Here is a 27,981-nt window from a genome sequence, read left to right as displayed (position 1 = left end):
GCAATAAAAGTGCTCGGTGTCAACTTTCAATGCTTTCGGCGGAAGAGGGCGGTGACGTAAGCTCGCATGAGTTTCACAATCTCGTTAACTTGTGCGGTGAAGGAAATGTCCCCTCTTGACTCGGTCTGAAGTCTGAAAACATTCGCAGATCCCGCTCCGAAAGACTGGATCCTGAGAGGAAGACACAATAACATGTTCAACTCAAGGAATGTAGCTGCAAAATCTTGTTTAATTGTTTGGAACAGTGGTTCTGAGACTTTTCAAACGTCAGAGCCGAATTCGAAACCGGCCGCAGCAAACCCGAGACTCTATTTGAAAACTTTATTTGTAAGTGGGCATTTGACCGAATCAAACATTTGGGCCGTAGTTCACCAACAATTTTGTTTTCTGGCGCCAAATAAACTGCAGGGAAATATGGACTCCACGTTACCCCACTACTATGGTTATGGTAAGTTTATGTTTCGTAAAATAAACTGCATTATATTCATAAGACCGATAAGCAGAAACGTTGAGAGCCAATAACTCCCACAAGTTTCGTGTCTTCCCGCGTTGAAAACGAACCATTGTGTTCGATCAAACTTACTTTTCATATGAGAAATGATCCAGGGACTGTGAGTGACCTCGTTTGAACACAGTTGCTCCCTGCGCCGATATCGCCAGAGTGAGAAGGGTTTGACCGAACTGCGCGTCGTGATTTTCAACTTTAAACAAGTAGGATCCGTATCCGGGCCACCGACGTGCAAGGTTAACATATTCAGCCTGAAACAAATTGTTGAGATAAAATGAATTAGACGGAATGAAGAGAACGCGAAATATGCTGAACATAAAATTATGCGAATAATATTTAAACATCAAGCACCCAAATACAATGCCAATAAATATCAACCACGGGCAGAGATGCACCGACATCCAATAACACAAAACTCCAGTCTTATTGTTTAGTGAGATTATTGTGATACTGACCACGGCGTCTTCTTGCGGCATTCCTCTCAATCTCCTCCATCTATCCAGGACGTTTGATTTGACATCCTGCAGTTCCTCCAGGAAGAGAGTCCTCTTCATCTCACCGCTCTCACCTTCCTCCTTCACCTTCTTCATCCCTCTCTTCCGGAACGTGTTGAAAAGACTCGACCCCTGAAAGAATTAAAATCTGACGAAACTCTTCGTTGACAAAAACGATTTGTTCAATTTTAACGTTTCGGCCTCTATTCGCTTCGTCCCGAATCAAAATCCTTTGTTATTTTACTAACTATCAATATACGAGCTGATTTAAAGAATGACGATTAGTTGTGGAATACGATTCATGCGCGGTTGATGCCAACGTCCAAATATAACTCAATTTTCTTTTGAACAAAAACGACTTGAACGCGTGCGAACAATAAATATGCGGAATAAAATGGCACAGGCACCGATAAAACCACAGTTTATCGAGTCAGGCCCCCATGGGAACGGATAACTAGCATGGTATGAAAGGATGTGTTCGAAGAGGGGGAGATCTACGTGGCGAGTTTGAAATTTTACGTAATTTATGAGAACGTCTTAATTATCGAAAAAATCAAATTGAGACCGAATAAAAACCTTTACTCACAGAACGTTTCTTGGCTGGCATTGAGTTTGCATTTAATTCATTCGAGAAAGAATCGGTTCGTTTGAAGTAGAAGTCTTCGTTTTCGTTTGTGATCTCGTAAGCGGCCATCAACTTGTTGATTGGATAATATTTGCCGATGTCAGCACTGGAAAATGAAATCCATGTTTTATATTCGCAAAAGAAGTCTTGAAAATCCATTGGCATTTTTATATTTTTATGCTTTTTGTTGGTTAAACGGAACGAAGCAATGAAGATAAAGTTTCGGCTCCACTTAAACAAACTTACTCAATATTGATTTGATGGTAATTTCCTTCAGCGAATTGCAACCTTAAAGCTGCGATATCTTTCAATACGTCATCAGATAGAGGGTAAAGTCCCTGTATCACTTGTTCGTGGACCTGCAACATTAGGGAAGTTCTGAGTTAATGTTTTTAAGAAAGCTAGAGGTTGTATGAAATTTATTTTCTGCATTGGAAACTCCTGCGTTTAGAAAATACAAAATACAAAAATGAGTAAATATTTATTTTAAGTCAAGCACTCAAGGTCAGTGTTTCCCGAAATTTTTTCGCCAAAGTTATTTGAGTTGAGAAAGAACCCAGACGATTTAAGGTGTCCAGTAGCTCATGTAAGGAATTCTACGGCTCCGTGAAATCCGCGTTGGATGCTAGGTTACCATGACGACAGAATCAACCGAGGCAAGTTTTCAATCAAAAAAACTAAAATCACTGAATGGAAACAGAGAAACTCCCGACTCACGTCTTCGTAAACGAAGTGATATTCGATTGAGTCTTCCCGTGCATCAATCGGATCGAACACACAGTAAAGTTTGAAGTAGAATACCCATTCCGAATCCTTACCGCCACTATCCGGATTCGTTTGTGATTCCGAGTTTGTTCTGTTTAAATTCGAATGTTTCGCGTTACATGAGAAAGGGTTAAATTACATGATGCGAAAATCTACTTTTGTACGATAATATTTTTATTTTCTTCTTTGAGCTGTGTGACCAATTACTTGCAACGAATTTGTAACTAGACTTCTCAAATCAAGTAAAAAAGTTCGAACGGCAACTTACTGTTCGAACTTTACAACGATATCAGCGAGGAAAGTGTTTGGTTCAATCGCTCTGTCAACATCGCCCTTGTGTTCGAATAATGCGAACGTGTTCTTATTCCCTTCCACGTTCATTCCATGCTGGAGTTTCTGGACAACCTGAACACCAAAGTTGGACGTAAACTGTCTAAAGTAACTCCTCTAATTTAAAGAAAAAATATTTTGTAACTAAAACAACGAAACGCTTCTGAACACATAAAAATGCAGAACATAATTTAATAACAAATATTGAAAAAGAAGCATGTTTCCCACCAACCAACAAAACCAGATCATCAGAAGAAAATACAATTCAAAATTATACAAGAAATACTTCCGAGTGTTCGACATTACAATTTGCAGCAATGCTCTACTTGCCTTTCCAGCAGTGGTGAAAGAGTTGATGTAGATTTCGCATGTTGCGCCACCATAGCAGTTAATCACAGTGACCAGGTCCCTCATCTCCAGCACAGCACAAATCTCAGCAATGGAAGGAACCATCTCACGTCGACGTGACGTCTGCTGACTCAGCGCATTTTCACCGAACTCGGCATAAGCTCCACCAAGAGTACCAGGAAATCGCTCTTGTACCCTGATAACGGATGTTAATAAACAAACGGTGAAAAGGATCCCCGAATAATCATTACTGTACAGATTCCCAGGCATCTTATGGCACATTTGTGTGCAGTCAACAGCGTGAGGTAAGATAACCCGACCCGCTGTAATGCAAAACTACTGCTTAGTAGCAAGTGCTTCTCAGTGGCGCACGCCCCACCAGTTTTGCCCGGCAAAATCGTCGGTGGGCGTGAAAGCTTAAGATATTTCTTGGCTTATCTCTCATTAAACGAGCATTTCGTTTCAAATTCACTGGAAATACAAAGCATTGAGGCAAGCAATAAATTCTGGTTTACCAACAAAAGTGGGGTTAGAGATGTTTTAGAATTAGCGCTCAGATCAGATATTCACAAAATTTTCGTCTGCGAAACCTAGAACGATTGTTTAACTTAACCAAGAACCCCCAAATTTAGTAAACCTTTCGTGTTAAGGGTTCCGCGAACTCTACATTGGATAACCAAGTTATTTACACACTTTGGTGACGTCATACCTCTTTAGATGCAGCTTCAGGTAAGACAGCACAGGACGTGATGGGTGGTACGCGCAACACATACAAGCTATGAGATGCCAGTAATGCGGACATGACGTCACATGAAGCTGGTCACACATTTGCTCGTCTGTGGTGAGTTGGAGGGTGTAGATGGCGGTTTGTTTGATTAATTGGAGATAAAGCTCGTCCTGGAATAGCTTGGAGCCGTGGCACACTCGCATGATCGCCTAGAACGAACAGATAGATAGTTTGTTGGCTGGACGGTGTCGCAATGCTTTTTGATTGTCTGTTTTGAATGCTGATTGACGTCAAGTAAAACTTTGATATAAATTGTGATATGTGAACATCGTTCCCCACTCATTGCAAAGGAAGATCCACAATTACCTGACAAACGTCATAACATGTGCAAATATATAGGGGAGGAAACTCAATTACAGGCGGGAATTCGAGAAATATCAAAAAGCAAAATTTAAAAACAATTTTTTCAGTTTTTTTACCTGGAGTGATTTCGCTTCCTCCTCAATGTTCTGAAAAGTCCGTTCTTCCATTTGAAGGAGGACGTTAAAAATCCTCACAGCCTCGTCCCTCAACGTGTAGTGGTCGTCACGAGAGGGCACCTGTGAGCAAACATCGGTTGATTATGATTTCTATGCCTTTTTTTTCTAAGTAGCGAAACCAATACTTTCATATTTTTTTTTGAATAATCAACTTGGTTCGTAAGCAACACAACAATGTGAGCAATGTTACGTCACAGATAGTTCGGGTAAGATGATGTTGACGCCATCATGGTTTTATGACAACCACGTGGATACTTGCAGCACTATTAAGTTTAAGTTAGCATTGGATTCTGGGACGGATAGTTGTAATAATTGCTGGGTCACCTGTTCGTATGGAAGGGATAGCAAAGGGGATCTTAAAGGTTCGCTTGATTGCCTGAAGATTGGGTTCCTTTTGTAGATTAAGTCGATCTCCTTTTCATTGTCATCTGAACGCTGTTGCAACATACACAAATTTTTAGTCATATTTTCATACACTATGGGCAACATGCTAAATATAAGTGAAATAATGAAATGCTTTGGGCAGAGTCGTTTTGTTAACAACATTGTAATAATATTTCCTGATGTGTTTTTTAAGCAGGTAATTTCAATGCAATAAGCTTTTCGCCTGGCTACTTAAGTGGCAAGATAATCACCAGACACATCACCGACATATTAGATCGAAGCAGTTGCCCTGAAAGCAGATTACTCCAAGCAATAAGCTCAGTTTCAATTCTACACTTCTGTACCTTGATCTTGTCCATTAGGATCTTTGTTTTGGTGATAATCAGAGGTTGTCCATCTATCATAGCCTGGATCTCACTGCTCCAGATGTTCGCGTCTTCCTCTACCTCCGTGCTGAGTCGGAGGGTGTGCTTCCTCCCGTACACCACAATCTCCCACAAACCTGTCTGCGTCTGTAGTGAAATAGAGGTGGCGTAACTTCTAGTATAGAAAGTGTGGATCCAAACTACAGCTGCCGGTCAATGTTCAGTAATATTACACAAAAAATGACATGCTTAACGGGAATAAACGTATATTTCCCTTGTATTATACCAGACTGATCCTGTTTAAACAAGTGCTTTTTGTGTAGGCAACATACATATTATTAAACTTTATTACATTCGTTTTATGATTTTAAGTGTTACGTGTTTTACATGGTAAGACGGAATCGTCCAGCTATACAGGATCTCACAGCGAGGTTCGATTAACAAGTGTTCATCTCTAGTAAACACACGAAAGCTCACTTTTACTCCTACATACACCAGGGACTTACAAAGACGTTCTCGTCCGGTGAGGTGACAACACAGAGACTGTTGAGTCCCATCGACCCGATCTTCTGGGCATCGCGGTTGCTGTTCTTGAAATATTCGATCGCGTTTGGTTTCAGAACGAACCACCGACGTTGGTGACTCACTTTCTGCTTCTCGTAAGATGTTTTAAGCAACCAACCTTGCTGTATGAAAGAATCCTGGCCAGCCTGAAAGTGTATTAACAATATTTGAGATTGTGGGCGAGCCTGAAGAGTTCCCTTACCACAAAGAAAATATGTATTGAGTTATAAAAGAAAGTGTTACTGACTTTTATTTTCTTGACAAAACTTATTGTGTAATTTTTCTAAAAATTCACTTTGTCGTTTTGATTTGTGACCAATTGTGAAGCAATCATTATAAAACTTGAAGTCAAATGGGATTTGGTTTCTGTCTGTTTAACACGTACCGAGTCGCCTGAACTTGCTGTGTTCTTGCTCTCATTGAGTAAAGTGATCCAGTGATGCATTTCCTCCCCCGAATCACTCGCGAAAGTGTAAACACGTTGCGATGTCGTCACAGTGAACGTGTTCGACTTTCCTGCAGTCACAAACCACTTAATATTATTCACATCTTGTCGCCACGATGCCACGATAGGAGTAATTGGTTATAATGTAGCATCCATAATGTATCCGATTCCTGAGATTAAAATCAGTGCCAGAACCCCTAAAGCCTATTTATATTGTAACGTCTTTTCCTCAAGAGAAACTGACAACTTGCTCAAATACACGAGAGTCACCTGACACAGATGTTGCGGTTGCCTGGGTAACGGTTTGACCGTCGACCGTCATCAGAGCGTTCTTCGGGTTCGCGAACTCGCTTTCCATGTTTGCTATCTCTTTCTCCGTGCTCGATACAATCTTCATCAACATGCTGCGGAAAAAAAGTTCCACTCAATAACATTTCACAGTATTTTCAGTGAAAGTCCACACTGCATCCAAAGACTTTTTACCAAACGTTGGCGATTCTGGTTTAAACTCACCTGTACCATTCCCCCGCCTCCTCGCTCGATTCCGCCGAAAGGTGGTGCACTTTTGATGACGTCATAATGATGTCAATGCCATTCTCTTTCTCTGTGACGTCAGTTACGTCGGATATTTGACTGAGGTCGATCGTCCCCCGACACTTGGCGTTCTCTTCGTCGTTATCGTAAAACTTCAACTCCTGGTTGCGCAGCGTGAACCATCTGGATTTGGTTATTTGTTGTTGTACCTTGATTAGTGTTTTGTTGTTGTACCTTGTTTAGTGTTCAAGCTTCGTGTAACTTAACTGCTACGTAGAACTAACAACGGAAATATAATATGAAATACATCGCCGACCACCAACCTTTTCTGCCAATTCTTCCTTGGGAGAGTTCCTCTCAGAGTTCCTTTGCCACTGTCAGCTTTCTTAAACAGCCAGCCGCACTTTAAACTATCCTGTTTGCTTCTGAAGATCATGAAAGTGCTGTTACTCAGGACGCACCACCGTCTCTTCCACTGGCTCATGAGGCCACCCTATAACAGGTTGTAAGGTTGTGCAATGATGTGTTTTCAAATATCAACCAATCTTCACAGTGGCAGAAGTTGGTGTGACGCTTGCTAGTTTGTTGCTTAAATGTTGTTGGCCAACTTACGTGGAGTTGAATTTTATTTCCATAACAAACTGAGCCATTTAGTTGTTGCACTGATCAATGTGATACGTAACAAGCGAACTGATCAATATCAACAACTGTATTACTATTACATCCTTAAAACGTCACGAAATTTCAGTGCGCCGTGAGAACATATTGGACGAATGCGAGTTGTGAACACTGGGAACCACGAAGGTGGAAATCTCAGTCCAACATATTATTCCGTCTAACCTTCACGTCGAGGTAGGAATGAAAGTATACGTTGGGACTCCACTTCTCTGCGACCTCCATACCGCCACTAGTGGACGTTCCATCGTCACTCATGTCGTCATCATCGACGTCATCAAACGACGAATCAGTGTAATAACTCTCTATAGTGGGTAAACACCCAAGAATAATGTTTCATTATCAACAAGTTTGATTGAAAACACCAGCAATAGTTCAACCCCCATGCATCATTTCAATACAAAAACATTGATGACGTCACGACAAATCACATGATGTCGTCACTACTTTGCCATAGAAGTAATAGCACCCCGTGTCAAAACTGCGAAATTTTAAAACAAAGCGTTTAAACACTTACCGTCGTCCATATCAGACGTTTTAATGTCTTCCGCTTCGTAATTCTCCTCGTCATCTGGAACAATTCCATCCTGTGTGTTCTGTGGGTCGGGGAAATATTTGTTTACTAACTTTTTCCATGTAAGGTTGAAATTAACCTTTTACACTTGTTGTTAGTTGAGAAACGATAAAGATTAACTTTAAATAATCAAGAATCAAAACCCTTGTCTGTTTGTAGCAAAAGAAAAACGCACACAGGCAACTGCAGAGTTACGTTTTAATAGAATAATATCAAATCGTTTGCTCTTAGCATAAATAAAACGACTGCCATATTGTTGTTTACTAATTGTCACCCAGTGCGAGAATACTTCCCTGCAAACATAAACAATATAACCACAACCTCTTCCCCGTCTCGGAAACTTACAATGTGACTCGTCGCCACTCAGGTAACTGTTACAAAACAACGTGCAAATCAGCTTAAAACAAAAACAAATATCGTACATTCATTTGATCGACGTCATACGATGTGTTATGCATCATTGCGTCCACTTGGCTTTCAAAATCTTCAAAACCCAAATCCTGGAGCAACAAAATGTTTAAAAAACCTTCTTTTTTGTCCATAGTATCGCCAGCACCCCGAACTTTGCTTTGTGGTTGCGAGTAACTCGCTTATGCGTTGCATAAATCACAATATTACGCACTCGGGGGCAATTTAAAATCAATCAGTAAACGCCATTAAACTATAGACCAATTATAATTTAAACGGAAAATTATTTTAAGATGATTTCAGACCTAATACAAGCTGACTTGCTACGTAACGAGGATGACGTCATCGGATTGATTATCGGAATTACAACTGATAAGAATGATCTCGGGTTACGCAAAATCATTTGTTAGTGAATTTAAAAATAGCAACCACCATTAAACAATCGAGCCGGATTGAATTGTTAGTATGGACAAAATAAAATCCTAATAACATTCACAGTGTTGTTTGCACGCAAACAACTTATATTTGTAACCTGTAGAATGTCCATTCCTCTGTTTTCGTCTGCCTTCTCGTCGGGGTAATATTCCTCACCCACGTTCGTTACAAATTCATCGGTTGCTTCAGGTTGATCCTGATTAAAAATTATTAGAGTCAGCAAAACAAACAAAAATTATTTTTTTGTAAAAATACCAGATTATTTTTTTGCCAACTTAGATTGTTCTTAAATACCTTCCAGTATTCTGAATCATATTATGACATCACAACACTTATTCTCACCACTTCCAGCGCAAGACTCTCCCTGGCCTCGCTTCGTCGATGCATCTGCGCGATCTCAAGTTCAAGTTGGAAGATCCTCTCCATCTCCTCCCGTTCCGCATCATCAAGCTCCTCCTCACCACCGGATGAGAGCATCCTCTTGTTTACGGTTGAGTAAGCACTGTCTACGTCAGCGGAATCTATGACGGCGTCGAGTGACGCAAGAGCCGATTCCTGCCCGAAGAGATAGGCGAGTTGTTTTTTTTACAATAGAAATATGATTTGAATCTCTTGCTGGCGGAAACCAAGAAACAATTAAATTAAAAGTTCCAAGTGTTAGAAAGTAACCAACCCTAAAAGCAAGTATTTTGTTTAAAAGATCAAGATTTGTTTCACAAAAACGTATACGTAGCACACACAAGCACCCACGTGTTCGCCATCCATGGATTTGCGGGGGCTGTACATTTTTTCACAAGGTGGGGGCGGTGGGGGTGAAGGAAGACCCTCAGCGTCCTCCTCCAATCCGTTCTCCGTCGCTTCCCTGGCCATTTCAGCCTCTCTCGCCATCTGGAAAGGGGAAATTTCACCAGATAATCAGAGAGTGGCCAAGTATTGTGGGAATGATTAACACACAGAAAATATTGCACTTTTCGTGTTACTTGTACAAACATGTCAACCAATTGCTAAAATAAATCTTTTCAGTATTTCCACTGCAAAAATCAGATTGTTGAGATTTAAAGCAATTTGGTGTCTGGGTTTCTTCAAACAATCAACACAGGAAAGGTAACTTTTCCTTCTATGCAAGGAAATAAGAAAATTTTAAGGTTTTTTTTACCACCTCTCGTTCCTGTTTCTCTCTTCGCCTTTTTTCTTCTTCCTCCCTCGCGAGTCTCTCCCGTTCCAAGCGCGCCTACAGAAACCATTTTCTTGTCTTAGTTTATTCAAAAAACCTAATTTTTGAGAACAATTCGCCCAACTTTTGAAACCTCAACAAACTTATTGCAAACACAAAGTCAAACTTTAAATATTAGCCAAACAATTTATGTGGAAATTCATAAAAGTGGAGGAAACCGTTCTGTTCCAGGATTCTTACACAATGTTATTGTGACCTTTAAATTTATAAAGCTGGGGGGTAAAAGGAAAGTAAGGGACGGACAAACCTGTTCCTCCCTCTGTTTCCTCTCCCTTTCCATTTGTTCCTTAAGAGCCTTGAGTTGTCTGTGTTTCTCAAGCAGGATCTAAATAATGGGAAGGTGTAAATATGAAGGTTGCCATGGAAATCGTATCATCAAATGCTCACAATGACTTTTTACACAAAGTGACAGTGCTTTGGGTGTATTTAGTATTTTAAGTAGAAAATCGTAAACTCCAAGTGTGTTTATTGATAGTATGTTGTCCAACAATGTTGCGTCAAGTTTCCTTGCCAGCAAGCATCAATCACTGAAAAGAGGTCACGCAAATGTTTGGCATGTGACAACTAATATGACATGCATGGGTTGTGTACTCCTGTGCTAAAACTACCAACAGCATTGAAACCATCCAAAAACAGCAACATCCTACCTTAAACATCTTCCGGGCTGCCCGCCCTCTCGTGTATTTCTGGAAGACGATCGTCGCCTCCGCCCTTTTTCTCTCCCTCTCTCGTTTTTCTGCGAGAAGAAGTTTGAATAATTTTCTTGCTTTCCTTCCTCTCTCGAATTTCTGCATTGTGATGATCGCCTTGTGAACTCGTTTGAACTTCCTCCGCGCAACAAACCCCTGAATAATGGCGGGAAAATAACAAACAAGTTTTTATACAGACCCCCAAAAAACTAGGGTTTCACAAAAGATATGAAGGCACTGAATTTGTCTGTAAACTTTTTGTGCGACAGGCACACGAGAACAGAACAAATAAATTGATAACGTTAACCATAGTAAGAAACGTTGGTATTTACTTCTTTTACTTTGGGGACTCCCAGACAATTAAAAAAACCTCACTGTGTTTCGCGTTAGGCCAAGTAATATTTTACGCCACTTGGTGTCGTTGTTGTTCCATAATATTGGCATGCATTCGATCGCGATACTTGAACCCACAGAAATCATACAAATTGCTTACTCGCGCGAATCGTTGTGTGTGTACGATGTTCTTCTTCAGGCGAAGAAAGTATTTTCGCGCCGCTACAGCTCTCATCACTGATTGGATGATAATAGCGGCACGTGACACCTTTTCAAATCGCGCCTTTTCCAACTTTTGTTCGAGAATTTCCTTCATGAACGCCTGCAGAGTTAAAACATCCAACGTTACGTCATTATTTCTTATCAATAAAAATAACACAGAATGTAAACATTGTTCGAGGCAATTGCGCGGTTACGCAGGGTTTTCGCATAAGACCCTTGAGTGAAAGATCTGCCAGCAGTTCGCGACTTAAACCAAGACGGCAAATACTTTACACCTGTGAAGAATGGATCTTGTTCAAATCCCACCTTTGTATTTCCGAGTCTCCAATTCGTCCCTTCGGGGTCAACCAAGTTCAAAACTTCCTTGCTGTGATCACGTGGTTCGTTGGATGACGACAGAGCGCAAATCATTCCGTATCTTAATGGTCAAAACATTTAGCAGTTAAGCGACAGAGACTGGTGTGACTTAATGCATGATTTGTGGTCCAACATGCACATTTTAAATGGTCGAAAGTGGAGGAAATTTTTACACATGAATTTTTAGTTATTACTAGATCGATGTCGCGTGAAAGCAACAACCAATCACAGACCTGGATCACAGACCAGTTCTAGATAGTCACGTGACCCACCTGTCAAGAAAGTCTTTGTACAACCGCCTGACCGGAAAGCCAGCCTTCCTCACTCTCACAGTTTCCAACATTCCCGAATAACGAAGTTGGTTTAGAACGACCCCGGGGTTGAAGTTCTCCGCCACCTAGTGGTGAATAACAAGTTTGTTACAAACTTTCTGATCGCGGCGACTTCTGCTGATATTTTTGTTGCTTTTGAACAGGATTGTGATTGTTAATATTTATGTTTATTTGCGTATATTATGTGCATTAAATTTCCTTGTTCCTGCGCAACACAGGAAAAATAACAAAAGTTAATTATTTATGTAACTAGGTACCCACATATGCATTTTATACATTGTGAACATTTTACAAGTAATCACCTTCTCCACATTTGGTTTCACGCATCTCACGAAGAACGGACTTGCAGATGAAAGTCTTTCCATTAAAGCGTGGAGGGATTTCTGTCAAATTGTTAAATGTATGGAAAATCCAAATTAACTTCAACTGTAGAAAGAGAACTTACTTTAAAGTGGCCACTTGCTGTTACGGCTGACTGCTTTTTCCGACCTTTCCCGGAGTCTTCCGAAGTTCCCCGAACTTTCTCAAACATGTCGTAGATAAGATCACAGCTATGAAAAATAATGTCACGAGTTTTTTTTTAGATAATTAAATTAGTTAAAATATAAACCTGGAATCCTTCAACAAGCCGAGTAAATCATCACGAAATGTATCGCGGTTTTTCTCCAGGAAGCCATCGATATTGTAGAGAACCTGCAATATTAAGTTAGCCATCACCCACGAACGCATCAAGCAAAATGGTTTGGGAATACCCAATCTCAACCTAGCCTTAATCCAACTTCAACCCAGCCTAAACCCAACCTCAACCCAGCCTCAACCCAGCCTCAACCCTTACCTCCCCAGCGTAATGTCGAATCCCGAACTGGTTTCCGGTCACTCGAGGTTTCACGTAGAAGGGATTTTTCTGCGAAAAAAAACATAGTTAAAGTTGTGACGTAACAAAGCGGACACTAGTGCTTTAAACTCGAAATACCGAGTTGTTAAGGAAGTTGTGACGTAACAAAGTAGGGTGAAAAATATGTTTTTACTTACCGCATGTTGGTTGTGGAGTTTCTGCAGCAGGGATTTGTCCGTTCCTTTCGGAAATCTACTCTCCTCGTTAATAAGTGACATCAAACCGAGGTTTTTCTCCACCAGGTCGAGACACTCACTGTTATCTGACCACTGGACGTCGCACCAGTCTATACCTTCCCTGTAAAGTGGAAGATTGTGAAATGGTGGCAACATTGGTCAAGCGCCCGACTCATATACCAGTAGGAACCTGATCGGGATTCCAGGCCAGGATATCCTGGGTTCGAATCCCGGTGTAGTTAAAAACGATTATAAAATGGTTGGGATTGAAATCACAAAAAAACACAAATAAGTTAACAAATTTACTAGGGTTCGTGTGCAGGATAGCATGGGTTCGAGTCCCAACGTGGTATGTTAAGATAAAGCGAAAAGTTATTCCCCACAGATATTACCACGACCGAAGATATAAAATACAGGCGAAAAAGTGAAAAATGTAGAGAAAAAAAATACAGAAAAGGTTTTTTAGGTCCTTAATTAATCTAAATAACAAGTGGAGGGGAATGGGAAGCTTGTATGGTTTCCATTTTTTGTTGCATTAATTTGTGCTGTCCAATGCAGTAAGTGATGTTTTACGAAGACTCACTTGTTGTATTCGATTTGTTCCAAGCTGAAAATGTGCCGGTTAAAAAATTCCTGTAGTTTTTCGTTTGCAAAGTTGATGCAGAATTGCTCAAAACGATTCACCTGAAAACAACACATGTAGACCCGGCGATAGAAGGTGACTGAATGATTGCAAAGATTTCAGTACTTTCTCACACAATACATTGATGCAACAAGAACAAATAATGTATATCTTGAATTAGAAATAACTGTAACCAAGCAACCCTTTAGCAAAACAAACTTATATGTCCACGTTTCTGGGCTTCAAAAATGTAAAAAAAACGTTTGTAATTTCAACTTTAATCAACATTGATAGAAACGCTGCTGGTTTTTGAGCAATTATAGCAACTGCAGTGTAACTCTAGCTGACATGTATTGTTAGTTTAAAGGAACTGTTCTTGTGGCAACCCTCGCCGGATGGCAGACGTAACTTCGGTTGCAATAAAAACATTTTATACAAGGACTTTTTCTTCATACAATCAAAGCAACTTCGTTACCGAGAAGTTCTCAAAACCGAAAATATCAAGAATTCCGATGAAATGGAAGTCGTCCGGTCCCTTGATGCGGTGATTCACCTTCGAGATTATCCAACGGAATAATTGGGAGTAGAGCGCCATAGAAAGGGAGTCACGTGAGTCGCAGGCCTGCCAATCAGAGACAAGGAATATAGTATTTCATGGGTTCGACTATAGTTGCACAGGATGTAATACAAAGAAAATTTTGTGCATTTTTTGGAGCTTCTCATTAACGTAGTATGAATATATAGACGTGTAACTCTTTAAAACGTTGGCGTTTGAGCTGAATATGATATTTATTCTTGTTCAAATGTTGACGCGTGACTGTGGGAACGAATTGCTGACTCATGCTTACGTAGATCCGCAAGTGCTGAGTAACCGGGTCAGGACTGTTCAAAGCTTTAATGACGCAAGACAGATTTACACAAACATTTGGACAGTTTGTTTACACAACACCACAAGTGCCGAGCTAAAAAGAAAAATCGTTTTCCGACCGTGCGTTTGAACGTGATTACGTTGTACAGAAAGTCTACTTTGGATACGAATTTGAGTGGTTTCCACTGCAAGGTCACCATGACCTTGTGCTTGTCTCATCTACCTGATCCACGCTTTGCGGTGAGGTTATGTTTTCACCTCTCAACTTCATCGTCCTCTCTTTCATCACCGCCTCCAACCTCTCACTGTCGATCCCGAGCAACTTGGACGTTCTCTCAACAACTGCAGGAACAAAATGTAACTTCCTGAATATGAAAGCTATGGGAGTCTGTATTACTTTACACTGGATCTGCGCAACACACGCAAAGTGCACGACTTTCCACAGCACATATTATTGAATCTTTATTCTCGCTACGTTATGAATTAAATGACTCACAGTTTTCACAGCAAGCTTTTACCACAAAGTAGGCAGAAATCCAAGATCTGTTTACATTACTTCTAAATGAACCACACAAAGTTGTCTACACACAAACAACTACACATGCTTGTGGCCGTGATATTAGATAAGACACAAACCATTAGATGTGAACGTTTTACCGAGCATGCACTTGAGTCTGAATACAACATACCGTGGTGAGGTATTTGATTTAACGTGATAACTACAGGACCCCATGCTTATTTTACATAAATTGTTTTTGCAAAAGATTCAACTCTAAAAATTAAAATATGAAACATTCAAAACAACACGAAAAGGTTTATTGTTTGGCTTTTCCATCCAGCGAACAATATTTTTCGTTTTAGTTATGTTTATCGCGAAGTTGTCACCACAAATGCTTCATTGCAAGACACACTAAACCTCCTGGATCCTACTCACGGGAATATTAGTTGCGGTGATCGGATTTAGTGCACATTCTACATGTTGTTGCAAATTAGTGTTGGCTAACTTGGGAGTTAATTAAAAGCATGCGGATGATTCCATCTACAGACAGCTACAGCCTACAACCAGCAATACGTTTACCTGGCAAGATATCCGGTGGAAGAAACGCTTTTCCTATGTTACAAAGTGGAGGAAACGAAAGTAGTTTACATAATAGGAAACTAAACTTAAAACAAGCAAGGAAACGGATTGCTTGAGTTGAGTGGTCGAGGTTAAAACGTACAAAATCAAAGGTTTCCGATCAGCGTTAAATTTCGAAAGACGTGATTGAGAGAAGGCAAACGCCCAAGGAATAAATAAGGAGCAGAGAACAAAGAAAGAAACCAAGTGTTTACGCCCGTGGTTAAATTTGGTCGAACATCGGGGTCACCAACAAAGGTAGGATAAACACCAATGCTTATAGATAAACTTTATGATACAAATTATTAAAGCACCTATACCCGTGTAGCACATTGTTGAAATGTTATGTACTGACCAATTAGTTATACATGTGTAATTGTATAAGACATACAAGAAAGAAAGACTTACCGTCTACATCAACGACTTGGGCACCACCAGCGTTTGCAAAAGCAACATTGCCAAGTTGGAGAATCCCAGCAAGCACACTTTTCATGTCCTGCTGTTGGCCGTCTTTGAAACCAATCGTTTTGAGCGCTTGCTAAACACGAAGAAGGGAAAGTTAAGGGGTTGATATTTGTTCTTATGAAAATATGTAGCTTTTCGGGTCGTGAAAACCATCCATGGCAAAGCCTGCATTTGCAACAGTTCAGCAATTCATGATTCCGAGTTTTAAAACAGCGCTGGCTCGAAAGTTCATCGCATCAAATGTCCCCAACTCCAAACAATAAAAATTTAACGATAATTCATCACTGTGACGTAACAAACTGGCACGAAAACATTTAGGCCTTGTCACGTCCGGCGTGGTATTGTGACGTCATCATTTCCGAACTAGAGATAGCGTGTGAATGAAAAGCGATCAAATAAGGTCGACACGAAATAAGTTGCAACTTGCTGGGGAAGTTCGACCTCACGATTCTTTTTACACCGAGGCTTATATTGTTATCTACGAACGATATTCAAAACATATATTTTGTAAGTGATGTAAAAGCACAATTTACATTCGGTAATAAAGTATAACCCAGGACTTGCTTTCGAACTGATTTGGATTAAAACAATTTGTTGCCTATTTCTGGTACACTGGTAACTGTGACGGGTTTTTTGATGGAAATACATGCGAAAGCAAAGCTTTGTACGACTCAAAGTCACATGACCAGATTTATTTACAAATCAACATAAACTTTGTGACGAATGCTTGGAACATTGCTTGGAAATCAATAATTTTGCACGCAAAAGTATCCACAAAGCAGACATTTTAATCGGAATACCGAGCAACATTTTTTTCTCTTGTTATATGAATTAAAAAACACGTATTTTAGTAAAGGGAACAGCACGTGGTCTATGGCCACGGAATGACGAAACGGTTTCAGGAAAAAAACAGGTTTCAAATTACGCGGGAGAACAATTGAAAGATTTGATCCTTGTCACGTGACTTCCGCAAGTATCGGGTTTAGTTTATTCTGTTGCGAATTTGCATTACTGGTATTGTGGATATATAAAGCCTTGCGGCTTCTAATTCAGAAAGGATTTGACCCGAGGTGTCAATTCGTTTTGAATTCAAGATCGTGGTTTCAATTGAACTGCAAAATTAGCACAGGTCGGTTATTCTCGTTTTGTTTATTTATAAACACGTTTATAGGTCAATATATTCACCACACAGAACAAGGAGTCGCAAAACATTGAAAATAGTATTATATATATCTGTGCTTTCTAATGGTCAAACACGAAGAAAGAACCGCCTTAAATTAGACGACAATTTGTTTTCAAACAGTCCTAATCTAGGGGAAGTACCTCTAATTGCTCCCAGTCTTTGACGTCATCGAGGGTAGGATCGGAGTCGCATCCTGATTGGTTGAGATAGTGGTAGTTGGCGGGTTCACCCAAGTGCAACTTGTCTGCAAGTATTTGCAAAATGGTTAAATTGTCCCAGCAAAGATACCCCAAGGTTTTTTTTGTTTAATTGTTGCCTTAACCGTTCGTTCGGCATAAACATGACGCCATACATTAAAAACAATCCATCGAGATATCACGAGATTATTTCGTGTTTTAAGTTATTTCATGCAAAGCAGCCTCACCTTTTTCATCTTGAGAAAGACCGCGGACGAGTTGATAAAAAATGTGATAATTCCTCTCTCCGGGGTTCTGACGGACGACTCTATGCTGTGATGACGTAAGCACAATACTATAACGTCACGTTTCAGTTATAAAAGTTCGTCGGCGTCGATAAACGAGAACGAGCCGTGACAAACGTCAGGGTGTTAAGTGTTAATTTAACTTCGAATAAATTTCTGCGGTCGAACAAAACCACTAACGATATCAAAATAATTGGAGTGTTTTTTTATAATTTTATGTAAATATGAAGACCTCGTCATCGGACTTATACATCATACGCCTTAAGTATTTTGCACGATTGAACTGAATTGGTTTCAAAATATTTTCAAATAAATATAAAATATTACAACGTCTTTCTATAATATTGTAATAGTCTGAAAACCTTACCTTCTCAAGGAGATCTGGGGTTCGCGGACATCACAGGGGGTTAAGGGGCGATAATTTCCAAATACATAGTTTTGTTCCATTTTAAATTACATGAAATGTTTTTAACGGCGACTTTATCGAATAACTTGCCAGGTGACAACGGTGACGTTCATAATATTGGTATTATAGGGGGTTTCCCCACCAAGACCGACCACTTTAGACGAGCCAGGCAAAAACCCAGCGCACGGACAGAAGGAAAAGCAAATTACAAAAAACTATATATTGGAAAAACCTTCCAAATTGGTGCGACAAGAAACTGCTTAAGCTTTAGTGATGTAATAAACAACGACATGGTCGCCAGATAGTTGTTCGCTGGGGGCCAAGTTCGCCAGCGGTGTTTCCGATTTAAAAAAGTGCAAAATGTCCCTTACTTTTTGATGCAGACGGGGAGGTGCCGACAGACGGTTATCAGCCATCTTGGTAAATGCGAATCAGCAAGAAAGGCATGGAGTCTCTTACAATATTAGGGACTATTTGAGTTCCAACCGGATGTATTTATGCTAAGGTTGGCCTACAACCATTGATAAGATTATTTGACCACCTTTGATACCGACTTTAACCGAGGTAACCAAGCCTAGATCCTTTAATCCCAACATATCAACCCAATCCCTAACAATACCACCGCAGTCCCATATAGACACTGAAGGATACAATCAGTTATCCGAGCCCCTTTGATCTGGCCAGCCTCACTGAAGAGAAGCTGGATAAACTTTCCGAACCGACTCGAATTATTGTTGTACACGGTTTTCGCGTTCCCGAGAGCCTCGAGTAATGGACTGCTTTCAAGAATGGACTGCTCGATCGAACGCCCGTTGTCCTTTGATGGTCTGTTGGGGAAAAAATGGAACAGGGTTTGAGACGGCAGGGGTCACGAAAGGTCAATCGTTCTTTGAGCGATGATTTAGTGAAACCTCATGCCCGGTTACAACGGTTTAAATAATTTTCACATATAAACAAAAGCTCGAAGCAGAATTATTATTGTTCCACAATCTTGGGAGACACAGCTTTCACAGCTTAGTGATCGGGAAAATTCATGCGCCGATTCAACTCATATAGACCAAGGGTTTTACATCACAAGTTGGCTGCACAAAAACCCCAAGCACCCCCGGCATTCGGGATCAAACGCCTTTGAAAACCTACTGCCAGTTTCCCCATTCATAAATTTCCACATGCCGTGACGTCATAGGTTAAACTCACTCTGTCTTGCTGGAAGCTCGGCTGACGTGGGAGAGATAACTGAGCATGAATTTGGTCGTTTCCGTCTTTCCAGCTCCACTTTCTCCGCTGAATAAAATATTCGGGTTATTAAAGGTCACACAAAAGGTTGTAAAATATTGTTTCGGGGTTATCTCAGGTTATACCGATATCAGGGGTTATTATTGGGCCTTTGGGCTACATGTATATGGTCATGTTTGGTGGAGTTTATACAAGGGCGAGGAAGGCGCCGCGACACCAAGCTGTCAATTGTGGCGGACAAGTCAATACATTGCATTGCGTTATTCCATCATAACCACCCTATATGTTACTTCAAAATAACAAGCAAGTGATCATACAATTAATCACATTATTGTGCTACATGGATTTGAGGGGTAGGCGCACATTCAGCAAAACTTTGGTGCAAAAAGTGATTCGAAGGAAACGAATTCGCACTGAAGAATCCTAACATTCATATGGCATTTGGAAAATTCTGTTGCTTTTCCTTCACTCAAATTTCCCCGAAATTTGGCACAGAAGATAATGGGGGAATACCCGGCACTGACGCACTTTCGTCACGAAGACCGAGATACAGAGAAATTTGAAATGTTGTTGGAAGCGAGTTCCTTCGGTCCAATCTCAAAAGAATACAACATGAGGCGAAAAACTGTCAATGAACTCTCATAATTCTAGAAGCAATTAAAAAACAGAACCACGTAAATTTGACGTCACGTCTGACGTCAGCTAGTTGTTACGTTTGTCGACGTTGTTTCCGAACAACACGTGTTTGTAACGATACGAGTTGAATGCAACAACACAGGCCACGCAACAGTGTTTCCAAAAAGTTTTCTGCCGTGGTAAAATGTTGGTTCCTTTCGCAAGTTTTCCTCGGTTGTCATAGTAACCGTATTAACGTCAATTAGCGATTTACTTTCTGCTGTACTTGATGAGCAGGGAACAATTGGTCAGTTTACGCCGTCACAGACAAGTGCTCGGTTACAATTTTAGGATTAACAGGAGCGATAACGAAAAAGTGTTTGCACTAAAAGCAGGAAAATTTGAGTTGCAGTCCCAGCAACTCGTCCGTCAACTTAATTTGAACATTTCCAAAACAATTCGCTTGCGTTCGATTACAATAGATAAGATTTCCAAAATGTTTTAAACAGGATTCTGTTTAAACGTTCGTTTGAGTTACGCCGAGTCGGTCTGTGGTTGTTGAGGAAAATACAACATAGCAATTGATCTTTGAACCTCATTTAATTGCAATTCACCAAATCCTTTCCCCGAAACACGCCGTGCGTTCACATCAAGTGTTTAAATACACGCATGTCCATGTTTAGCGCTAATCTCCAAATCATCCAATTTTAAATTTTTTGTTCAAACACCAAACTAGACTCAGTCGTGACCTGTTGCCATGGCAACTGTTAAGCCAATCAAAGGTCAGCTAATTTGCCACGTCACACATTACCGGAAAATGCTAAACATGATTCGGCGCCAAATATGCACCATGCGCTTGTGGGGTGGAAACCGGGTTCCAGGAAAAAATCTTTCGTTTAAATCTGCTTATAATGGAAATAATCGCATGACGTTCTGTGGTGATGTGGATTGGATTTAAATCCGGACCCAGGGGAGCGGAGGTAACGCGTTTTCAAACTTTTCAAACTATCGACATGAGTATGTGACGGGATATGCATAAAAAAACGATTCGTTTCTCACATAAATGTTCAAAAACATTTTCAACTAAAACAACTACAAGGCTGACATTTCCTACAGGTCGTAAACAAACTTCCTGATGTTTTACTTGTTCTCATGGGATTCAAGTCCACCCACCTGATGAGCACACACTGATTTTCCTCCCTCTTCCACATGCACGTGTAGCACTCATTGGATACAGCGTACACGTGTGGAGGTTCCTCTCCAAGGTCCTTGTTTTTGTATTTCGCCAAAACATCGTCGGAGTAGAGGTCGTGGAGGCGTTTGTAAGGGTTCACAGAGATTAGGATTGAACCGATGTAGGTCTGCGCAACAAGGTTTATACGTCATCACTGATGACGTAACACAGGATTTAATGATTCGAACACGGCTGCTTTCGGTTATTAAAATGAGAGAAACCCCTAATATGAAAGTGGTACAAAAACATTGAGCGGGTTCAGCATTATACGAAGATTGAGGTTTTTCGCTTTTGCTTATTGAACATGGACAATAATTTGCTTTGATATTCGTCCGTTTATGTTGTGAAGCTTTGGCGTGAATCGTGTTATGTCTGAGTGATGTTCGCAGAAACACTGAATCAATTTCAACCGATTTGTCGGGGCATCGTCTCAGCAAATCAATTAAATCACTTCAAACTTGGAAAAAATTCTGATTACTCAGAAGCTTTAACGCAGCATCGTTAATTACATAAGATGGGTCGTTTGAAAATGCGTCTTCAAATGTGTGGTGTTAAAGACGGTTCCACTTCCCAGGTAATTATATGAGGTAAGTGCGCGTAAACCCTTCCCCGGGCTACGTCAATCTGTCAAGGTTCGTGTGTTGCGCATTCGGTGACGTTAATGTGTGGAATTGATAGCTTAACTGACGTGTGAAAAGTGATCACGTGGCTTGAGCGTTCGTTCACGCGAAAATATTGCAACAAATTGTTCGTAACGCTGGCGGTTCTCGAGGTTAATCCGTTCGTGATTTGTGTTTTGCGTTGAATCAAATCGATAAACACCCCAAGTCACAGACGCACATAAAGGTGTTGAACGAACAACCCAACGATTAAAGTTAAAATTAGTTTTCGGCTATTAACATACATCATATAACCAAATGTCTCGGGGAAAACAAAACCGAAACCTCAGGTTGACAAAAACCTTTGTACTTTTGCATCCACAGAAAGTTGCCTTTACATATTCAGACAAAAATCCCGACTTCCACCGAAATATTCCAACGCAATCACACACATCCGAAACCACAACAAAACCTTAACCGAGAACCAAACCCTTTTTACTCGGCATAAACTTTACGTTCATTCAGTGCGCCAAAATTGATGCGTGTTTTATGTAAATTTTTATTTACATGTTTATGCAAAGTAAGTGCGATTAACACCGGATGGATAATTTTATGAAACATTAATAACGGTAAAAAATTTTATGTTTTTGTGTTGCAGAGCGAACATTCATTTTATCACAATCGGGTTGAAGCGCAGGAAACACAGGCGCAAATTATTCACTGCAATAAAGATATGAGGAACTAAGGGTGTGGAGACTCAACGAAGGCAATTCTGTCGGTCGCACAAATCAACTTTTGCGACAATAATCGCGATCATTTTCAGCCCAAATGCAAAACCAAATCACTCTCAATCAAACCCCACCCAAGGTACAAATTATAAACACATCTTGTTTGCAAAAACGTAAGCTCTTACGTAAATGTCGTTCTTCTGATATCTGGTGTTCAGATTGCATAGAATAGTAGCTTGGTTCAACTCGGAGAGTTTCGCCATGTCCGGGACTCCATCGTTGACTCCATTCATCGGCTTCACATCAGACCCAGTTACCTCCGAAACCCACTTTCGTTGTTCCTAAAATAAATCCAACAGTTTTTTTTAAAACATCCACAAAATACCCTTGATCACATGCATTTGTATACTGTAGTTCCCAATTAAGCTGACCGCAGGTCATGTTACTATTGCAACAAGCATGTAATGTTTACACTTTAATTTAGGCAGTGCAGCTTATTGACTGTGGCACTGCGCAAGCTTTTACACTAGCAGGCACACAGATTTCCACTTTGTGGTACCTTTCGGTCAACGTCGATTCGTTGGCCACAGTCAACAGCTGCACTTATAAGACCTTACAAGTTGAAACAGTGTGTACACCCTGTTTGCAGGGGGTATTTTTTTCCGCCCATGGTTCATATAGAGCAGTGGTTCCCAACCTGGGGGTCGCGACCCCTAAGGGGGTCGCGGGAAGGCTATCTGTGGGTCGCGACATATATGTGATGTTTTCATAACTTGTTACAACACATACCGTAGGCTACAACTAGTTGGGCCTACTATCGCTTTGTCTTGTCAGGGACGATAAGCAGTAGGCTATGTGCCACTAACATTGTGCACAGGCATTGTCATTGAAACATCACAGCAATTATTGTCATCAACAATGAAAGTATCAAAAAGCAGTTTAGGGCGTTCAGTTGTAAGTAGCAGTGAGATATCAAGGTGCAGTGTTTTTCTTTAACTCTGGTCATGGAGAAGAAGCGTAAATATGTTGAAGAATATTTGAAGTTTGAATTTACATCTGCACTTGCACTGAAAAGCCTCCGTGTGTCTTGTGCAACGTGGTGCAGTGCTGAATCAAGCCGTCTAAATTAAACCGCCATTTACACACCATGCACCCCCAACACGTGAAAAAAAGATTAGGAATTCTTCAAACGTCATGAAGCCGGTTTGAAACGTCAGAGATTTGACTTGGGAGGTAGTTTTCAGATTTTAGCGTTGTCAAATACTCAACCACGGATTTCAAACGTGGCTATGAAGTTGCAAGTCAGCCGTCTTATGGAGCAAAGTGATTGCCAATAAATGATATACTGTAAAATGCACTTTGATTGATATTGCTGTTGGAAAAAAAATGGTGGGGGTCGCAAGTTAGTTTAAATCAATATAGGGGGTCACCAACCACAAAAGGTTGGGAACCACTGATATAGAGACAGTAAAGATAGTTTATCAACTAAAGGCATTTAGCTCGTGGTTAAACACCAATATGTCGGTTCAACTGCAAGTATGGAACAAAATAAAAATATGTTTTGTAGAAAATTTAAAAGACATGGGGATGGATCAATTCATCAAGTAATGAGTCCATAAAAAAGATAATTTCCTCGTGAATCAGCCTTGAGATCGTTGCCTGCTGCCGTTAAACCGGGAATTTTTTGTTTCAGCAAAGCTCCTTGTCCTGAAATGAATGAGGAGTTCTACATCCATTGTGACGTACAAAACGACGGGAGCCAAAATCCTTTCACCGGTGTTTCAAGTCGCTTAGTGTCAGGAAACGTTTCAACGCAAAACTCACAACAATGGCTTCAACTAAGGGCATTGAAATCTTGTGTAAATCGAAAGCATTGAGAAATTGTGCAAGAGAACAGAGTAAGTTTGAGCGGCATTAAAGCTTTCAGGGAAGCTAAGTTGCAGGAAATACACAAGCTCTGTGCGTGACGCTGAAAATGTCACCTTTTTTGGCAAAGAAAACAATTTTTCCCCAGCAGTAGAACCATTCATCTTCTACCAATCCAATAATACGCAAACGATTCTGCATTCCCTTTAAAAACGCCAAGTTATCACTTTTGTGACGTCACTTTCGCACGTATCTTTTCGAATGGCGGATGAGAGCAGCGTATTAGACAGGCGGCAAAACTTTTCACGGCCTTGGTTTTGCCCCAAAGAAAACCGCTCGATTGTGATTATTACTCCTGTACTACAGTGAAAAGAAACTGCCCAAAGCCATGAAGTCTGCCCAAAACTTTCAGTTGTTTTATAACGGAGCGGTGAAGGTTTGTGCTAGGGTTGCTAGGTCGGCCGGTACTATATATCGGTTACTTCCACAGCTACATATTTTGTGGCATAACAGTTAGGACAGGGTGCACAACATCGTAAGGCACGCATGACAACTTGGGTACGCCATCGGTTTGAAAATGGAAAGGGAGCTGATTTTCAATGTTTGAAAATATTTTCGTCCCAAATTGTGATTTGTTCAATGAACTCTCTTTGTCAACATATTCAGGACATCGCCCTTACAAACGGCTCGCAAATGTTTGGCAAGCATTAGTAAGTTTCGGCAAATGTCAAACTCACATGGCAAGAAGAACTGTAACTACCTGTATTATAGGAGGAAGCAAAATACCTCCGACTCTTTCAACCGAGAAACACGTGATTGCCACGAGATATCCGGACGTTGGTTCGCAAGAAATGTTGTAAATGTTTCTCAGGAATTTCGAATGCATTTGTAACAAACTAATGTTAGTTAAAGCAAGGTTTAATGCCTGCTTCGTGGTTTAAGCCAGGTGACCACAACTTTTCGTGCAACATTGACCGGTTAAACGCAGGCATTATTTTCACGCTCAACCGATCTTCAAGGCGCGCCAGATTAACTTAACCATAGATCAACCGAAGGCCGTTTTTCCGAATATCAATACATCAATACATCATGAGGTTAAGGCGTCCTTTCTGTAGCGAGTTGCAATAATGACTCATGGCCCGGTTTACAAGTGGGTAAGGACACGTGATTTAAGAAATGTTTGGTCATCAGCAGGGCTGTAGCGCAGACACGAGAGAAACATTGCGATCGCCGACTTGTTAGGGATGCGATCGGTCCGAAACGTAAACAAGAACCAAGGTACAGAATTGCGTCAAAGGAAGCCACGCTGAGTCACAGCCGCTCAGCAAACAGTAACGACAACAAGTGTCTGGTGAGTGCTGGTTGGTTTTTGTGGAACTGTTGGGTTGTAAGTTATGTACGTTGTGGTTCGCAAAGGACTTGTTTGCGGTCACGGCGGTTGCGGAAGTGCTTGTTCCACATAAACTTACGGTTAGCTTAAAATTTTAAACCAGTAAAGTACTGTACAGTTATTTCAACATAAACACATTAAACACGCGACCCCATTTTGTCCCTTCTGTTGGTGCCATGACGACCCAAGTTCATTTACAAAAATACCACAATAAATTCATTCAACATAACGAACGAAACATTGCTTCAGGCTTTTTTATAGTACCGCCTACCTCTCCATAGTCAGTCTTGTACACAACCTCCACACCGTCGCATTCAACAACCACAGCCGGCGTCCATTCGTCTGCGTTTGAACCATTCACCAACCAAACTCTTCCGCCCTGTTTTACAACAGATGGTTTCAGTATATACAAACTATATGATGTCAAAAAAGAACATTTGAACTCAATATATTAAATGTGCAGCCGATGGTTTGTTATGTAGAGTTGAGCTACACTTTCGAGGATATTTATTGATGTTAAAATGATTTGTTGCAATAAATATCAAGTCTGTTTGGAATAAATTAACATTTTTCTTCAGAGTTAAAGTGCATTTTACTTTGTATTGACTTTATTGACTTGAAGCAACTGGTGAGTCCAGTCAACTTTCATATGTAAGTATTTCACAGGGTCTTACAAACATTACTTAACAATTGGTCACAAACGTTCAAGCACTTCCAAGTGCCTTCAACACAGCTAGGAGAAATTGCCTCCACGCCGCTTGTCTCGGGCCGGTCATCACAAACCCACGTGTGTGACGTAACAATGCACTCTATGATACCGAATGCTGTGTTGTTTTAAAGGTGGGCGAGTAAAAGCATATTTACGCAATAGAGTGTTTTGATATATTTGAATAACGTATAAATAGAACACTTACCACTGTTGTGACGTCAGATTCGGCCATTGTTCGCGAATAATCCGTTCGCTGGTTGAATTGAACTTGTGTCAAAAACTAAATGATTAAAACATGCATTGCAATAGGACTATTACCTATGCTGTAAACCAACATTTGATGATTAAGTAAAGTAGCACAGGTTCCATGTATTATGCAAAAGCACTAATTAACGTGGCTTTATCCCGGTATAATCGATTGCCAGGTTCTTTATAGTGACAACTTTAGCTGGAAACAAATAATGGATTGTTTCCAAACATTTTCACTGTTATCTTAACTGTAGAAAGAGCTGGTAAATGGCTGTCTGTAAATTACAGCCTCTGTTTTCGTCTGCCTTCTCGTCGGGGTAATATTCCTCACCCACGTTCGTTACAAATTCATCGGTTGCTTCAGGTTGATCCTGATTAAAAATTATTACAGTCAGCAAAACAAACAAAAATTCTTTTTTTGTAAAAATACCAGATTATTTTTTTGCCAACTTAGATTGTTCTTAAATACCTTCCAGTATTCTGAATCATATTATGACATCACAACACTTATTCTCACCACTTCCAGCGCAAGACTCTCCCTGACCTCGCTTCGTCGATGCATCTGCGCGATCTCAAGTTCAAGTTGGAATATCCTCTCCATCTCCTCCCGTTCCGCATCATCAAGCTCCTGCTCTCCATCGGATGAGAGCATCCTCTTGTTCACGGTTGAGTAAGCACTGGCTACGTCAGCGGAATCTATGACGGCGTCGAGTGACGCAAGAGCCGATTCCTGCCCGAAGAGATAGGCGAGTTGTTTTTTTTACAATAGAAATATGATTTGAATCTCTTGCTGGCGGAAACCAAGAAACAATTAAATAAAAAGTTCCAAGTGTTAGAAAGTAACCAACCCAAAAAGCAAGTATTTTGTTTAAAAGAACAAGATTTGTTTCACAAAAACGTAGCACACACAAGCACCCACGTGTTCGCCATCCATGGATTTGCGGGGGCTGTACATTTTTTCACAAGGTGGGGGCGGTGGGGGTGAAGGAAGACCCTCAGCGTCCTCCTCCAATCCGTTCTCCGTCGCTTCCCTGGCCATTTCAGCCTCTCTCGCCATCTGGAAAGGGGAAATTTCACCAGATAATCAGAGAGTGACCAAGTATTGTGGGAATGATTAACACACAGAAAGTATTGCACTTTTCGTGTTACTTGCACAAACATGTCAACCAATTGCAAAACAAGAAACACACATGTTGTGTAGTAGATTTGTATAAAATACAGTCATTGTTTACATTAAATAACACAAAAATGTAAA

The 27,981-nt window shown here is 40.6% G+C and overlaps 1 protein-coding gene across 1 annotated transcript; it reads right to left on the bottom strand.

The window, feature by feature from the left end:
- Positions 1-26: 26 nt before the first annotated feature.
- LOC145905518 (unconventional myosin-X-like) lies at positions 27-27,098 on the bottom strand. The gene is made up of 49 exons (XM_082992744.1): positions 26,976-27,098; positions 26,683-26,757; positions 26,040-26,147; positions 22,698-22,853; positions 21,125-21,312; positions 19,298-19,384; positions 18,752-18,927; positions 18,062-18,075; positions 17,638-17,722; positions 17,354-17,457; positions 15,974-16,103; positions 15,527-15,559; positions 14,672-14,790; positions 14,056-14,202; positions 13,542-13,642; positions 12,920-13,079; positions 12,723-12,791; positions 12,498-12,580; positions 12,333-12,438; positions 12,190-12,270; positions 11,828-11,952; positions 11,505-11,616; positions 11,137-11,298; positions 10,602-10,799; positions 10,202-10,279; positions 9,877-9,951; positions 9,471-9,608; positions 9,066-9,275; positions 8,818-8,916; positions 8,300-8,377; positions 7,821-7,899; positions 7,469-7,608; positions 6,952-7,121; positions 6,608-6,811; positions 6,365-6,498; positions 6,035-6,165; positions 5,592-5,795; positions 5,065-5,232; positions 4,661-4,771; positions 4,277-4,396; positions 3,780-4,006; positions 3,053-3,266; positions 2,661-2,797; positions 2,345-2,483; positions 1,874-1,986; positions 1,589-1,733; positions 964-1,134; positions 584-759; positions 27-171 (listed from the first exon to the last, which is right to left on the bottom strand). The coding sequence occupies exons 2-49, from the start codon at positions 26,707-26,709 to the stop codon at positions 27-29; spliced, it is 6,177 nt and encodes a 2,058-aa protein (XP_082848870.1). The 5' UTR covers positions 26,710-26,757; positions 26,976-27,098.
- Between the last annotated feature and the right edge of the window lie 883 nt (positions 27,099-27,981).

The sequence above is a fragment of the Ascidia mentula genome, chromosome 6 (genome assembly GCF_947561715.1).
Source record: "Ascidia mentula chromosome 6, kaAscMent1.1, whole genome shotgun sequence".
NCBI classification, from domain to species: Eukaryota; Metazoa; Chordata; class Ascidiacea; order Phlebobranchia; family Ascidiidae; genus Ascidia; species Ascidia mentula.
Note: the sequence above shows the minus strand (reverse complement) of the source record. Positions and strands in the feature narration are given on the sequence as shown.

What these genes read in the sequence shown, in the direction of transcription:
- LOC145905518 (XM_082992744.1), bottom strand. Translation starts at nt 26,709, where the DNA reads ATGGCCGAATCTGACGTCACAACAGTG. An exon ending in CAGCAAGTGGCCACTTTAAA is followed by an intron (nt 12,271 to 12,332) that starts GTAAGTTCTCTT and finishes ACAATTTGACAG; the next exon opens with AAATCCCTCCACGCTTTAAT. An exon ending in AGGAAGCGAAATCACTCCAG is followed by an intron (nt 4,007 to 4,276) that starts GTAAAAAAACTG and finishes TGTTCGTTCTAG; the next exon opens with GCGATCATGCGAGTGTGCCA.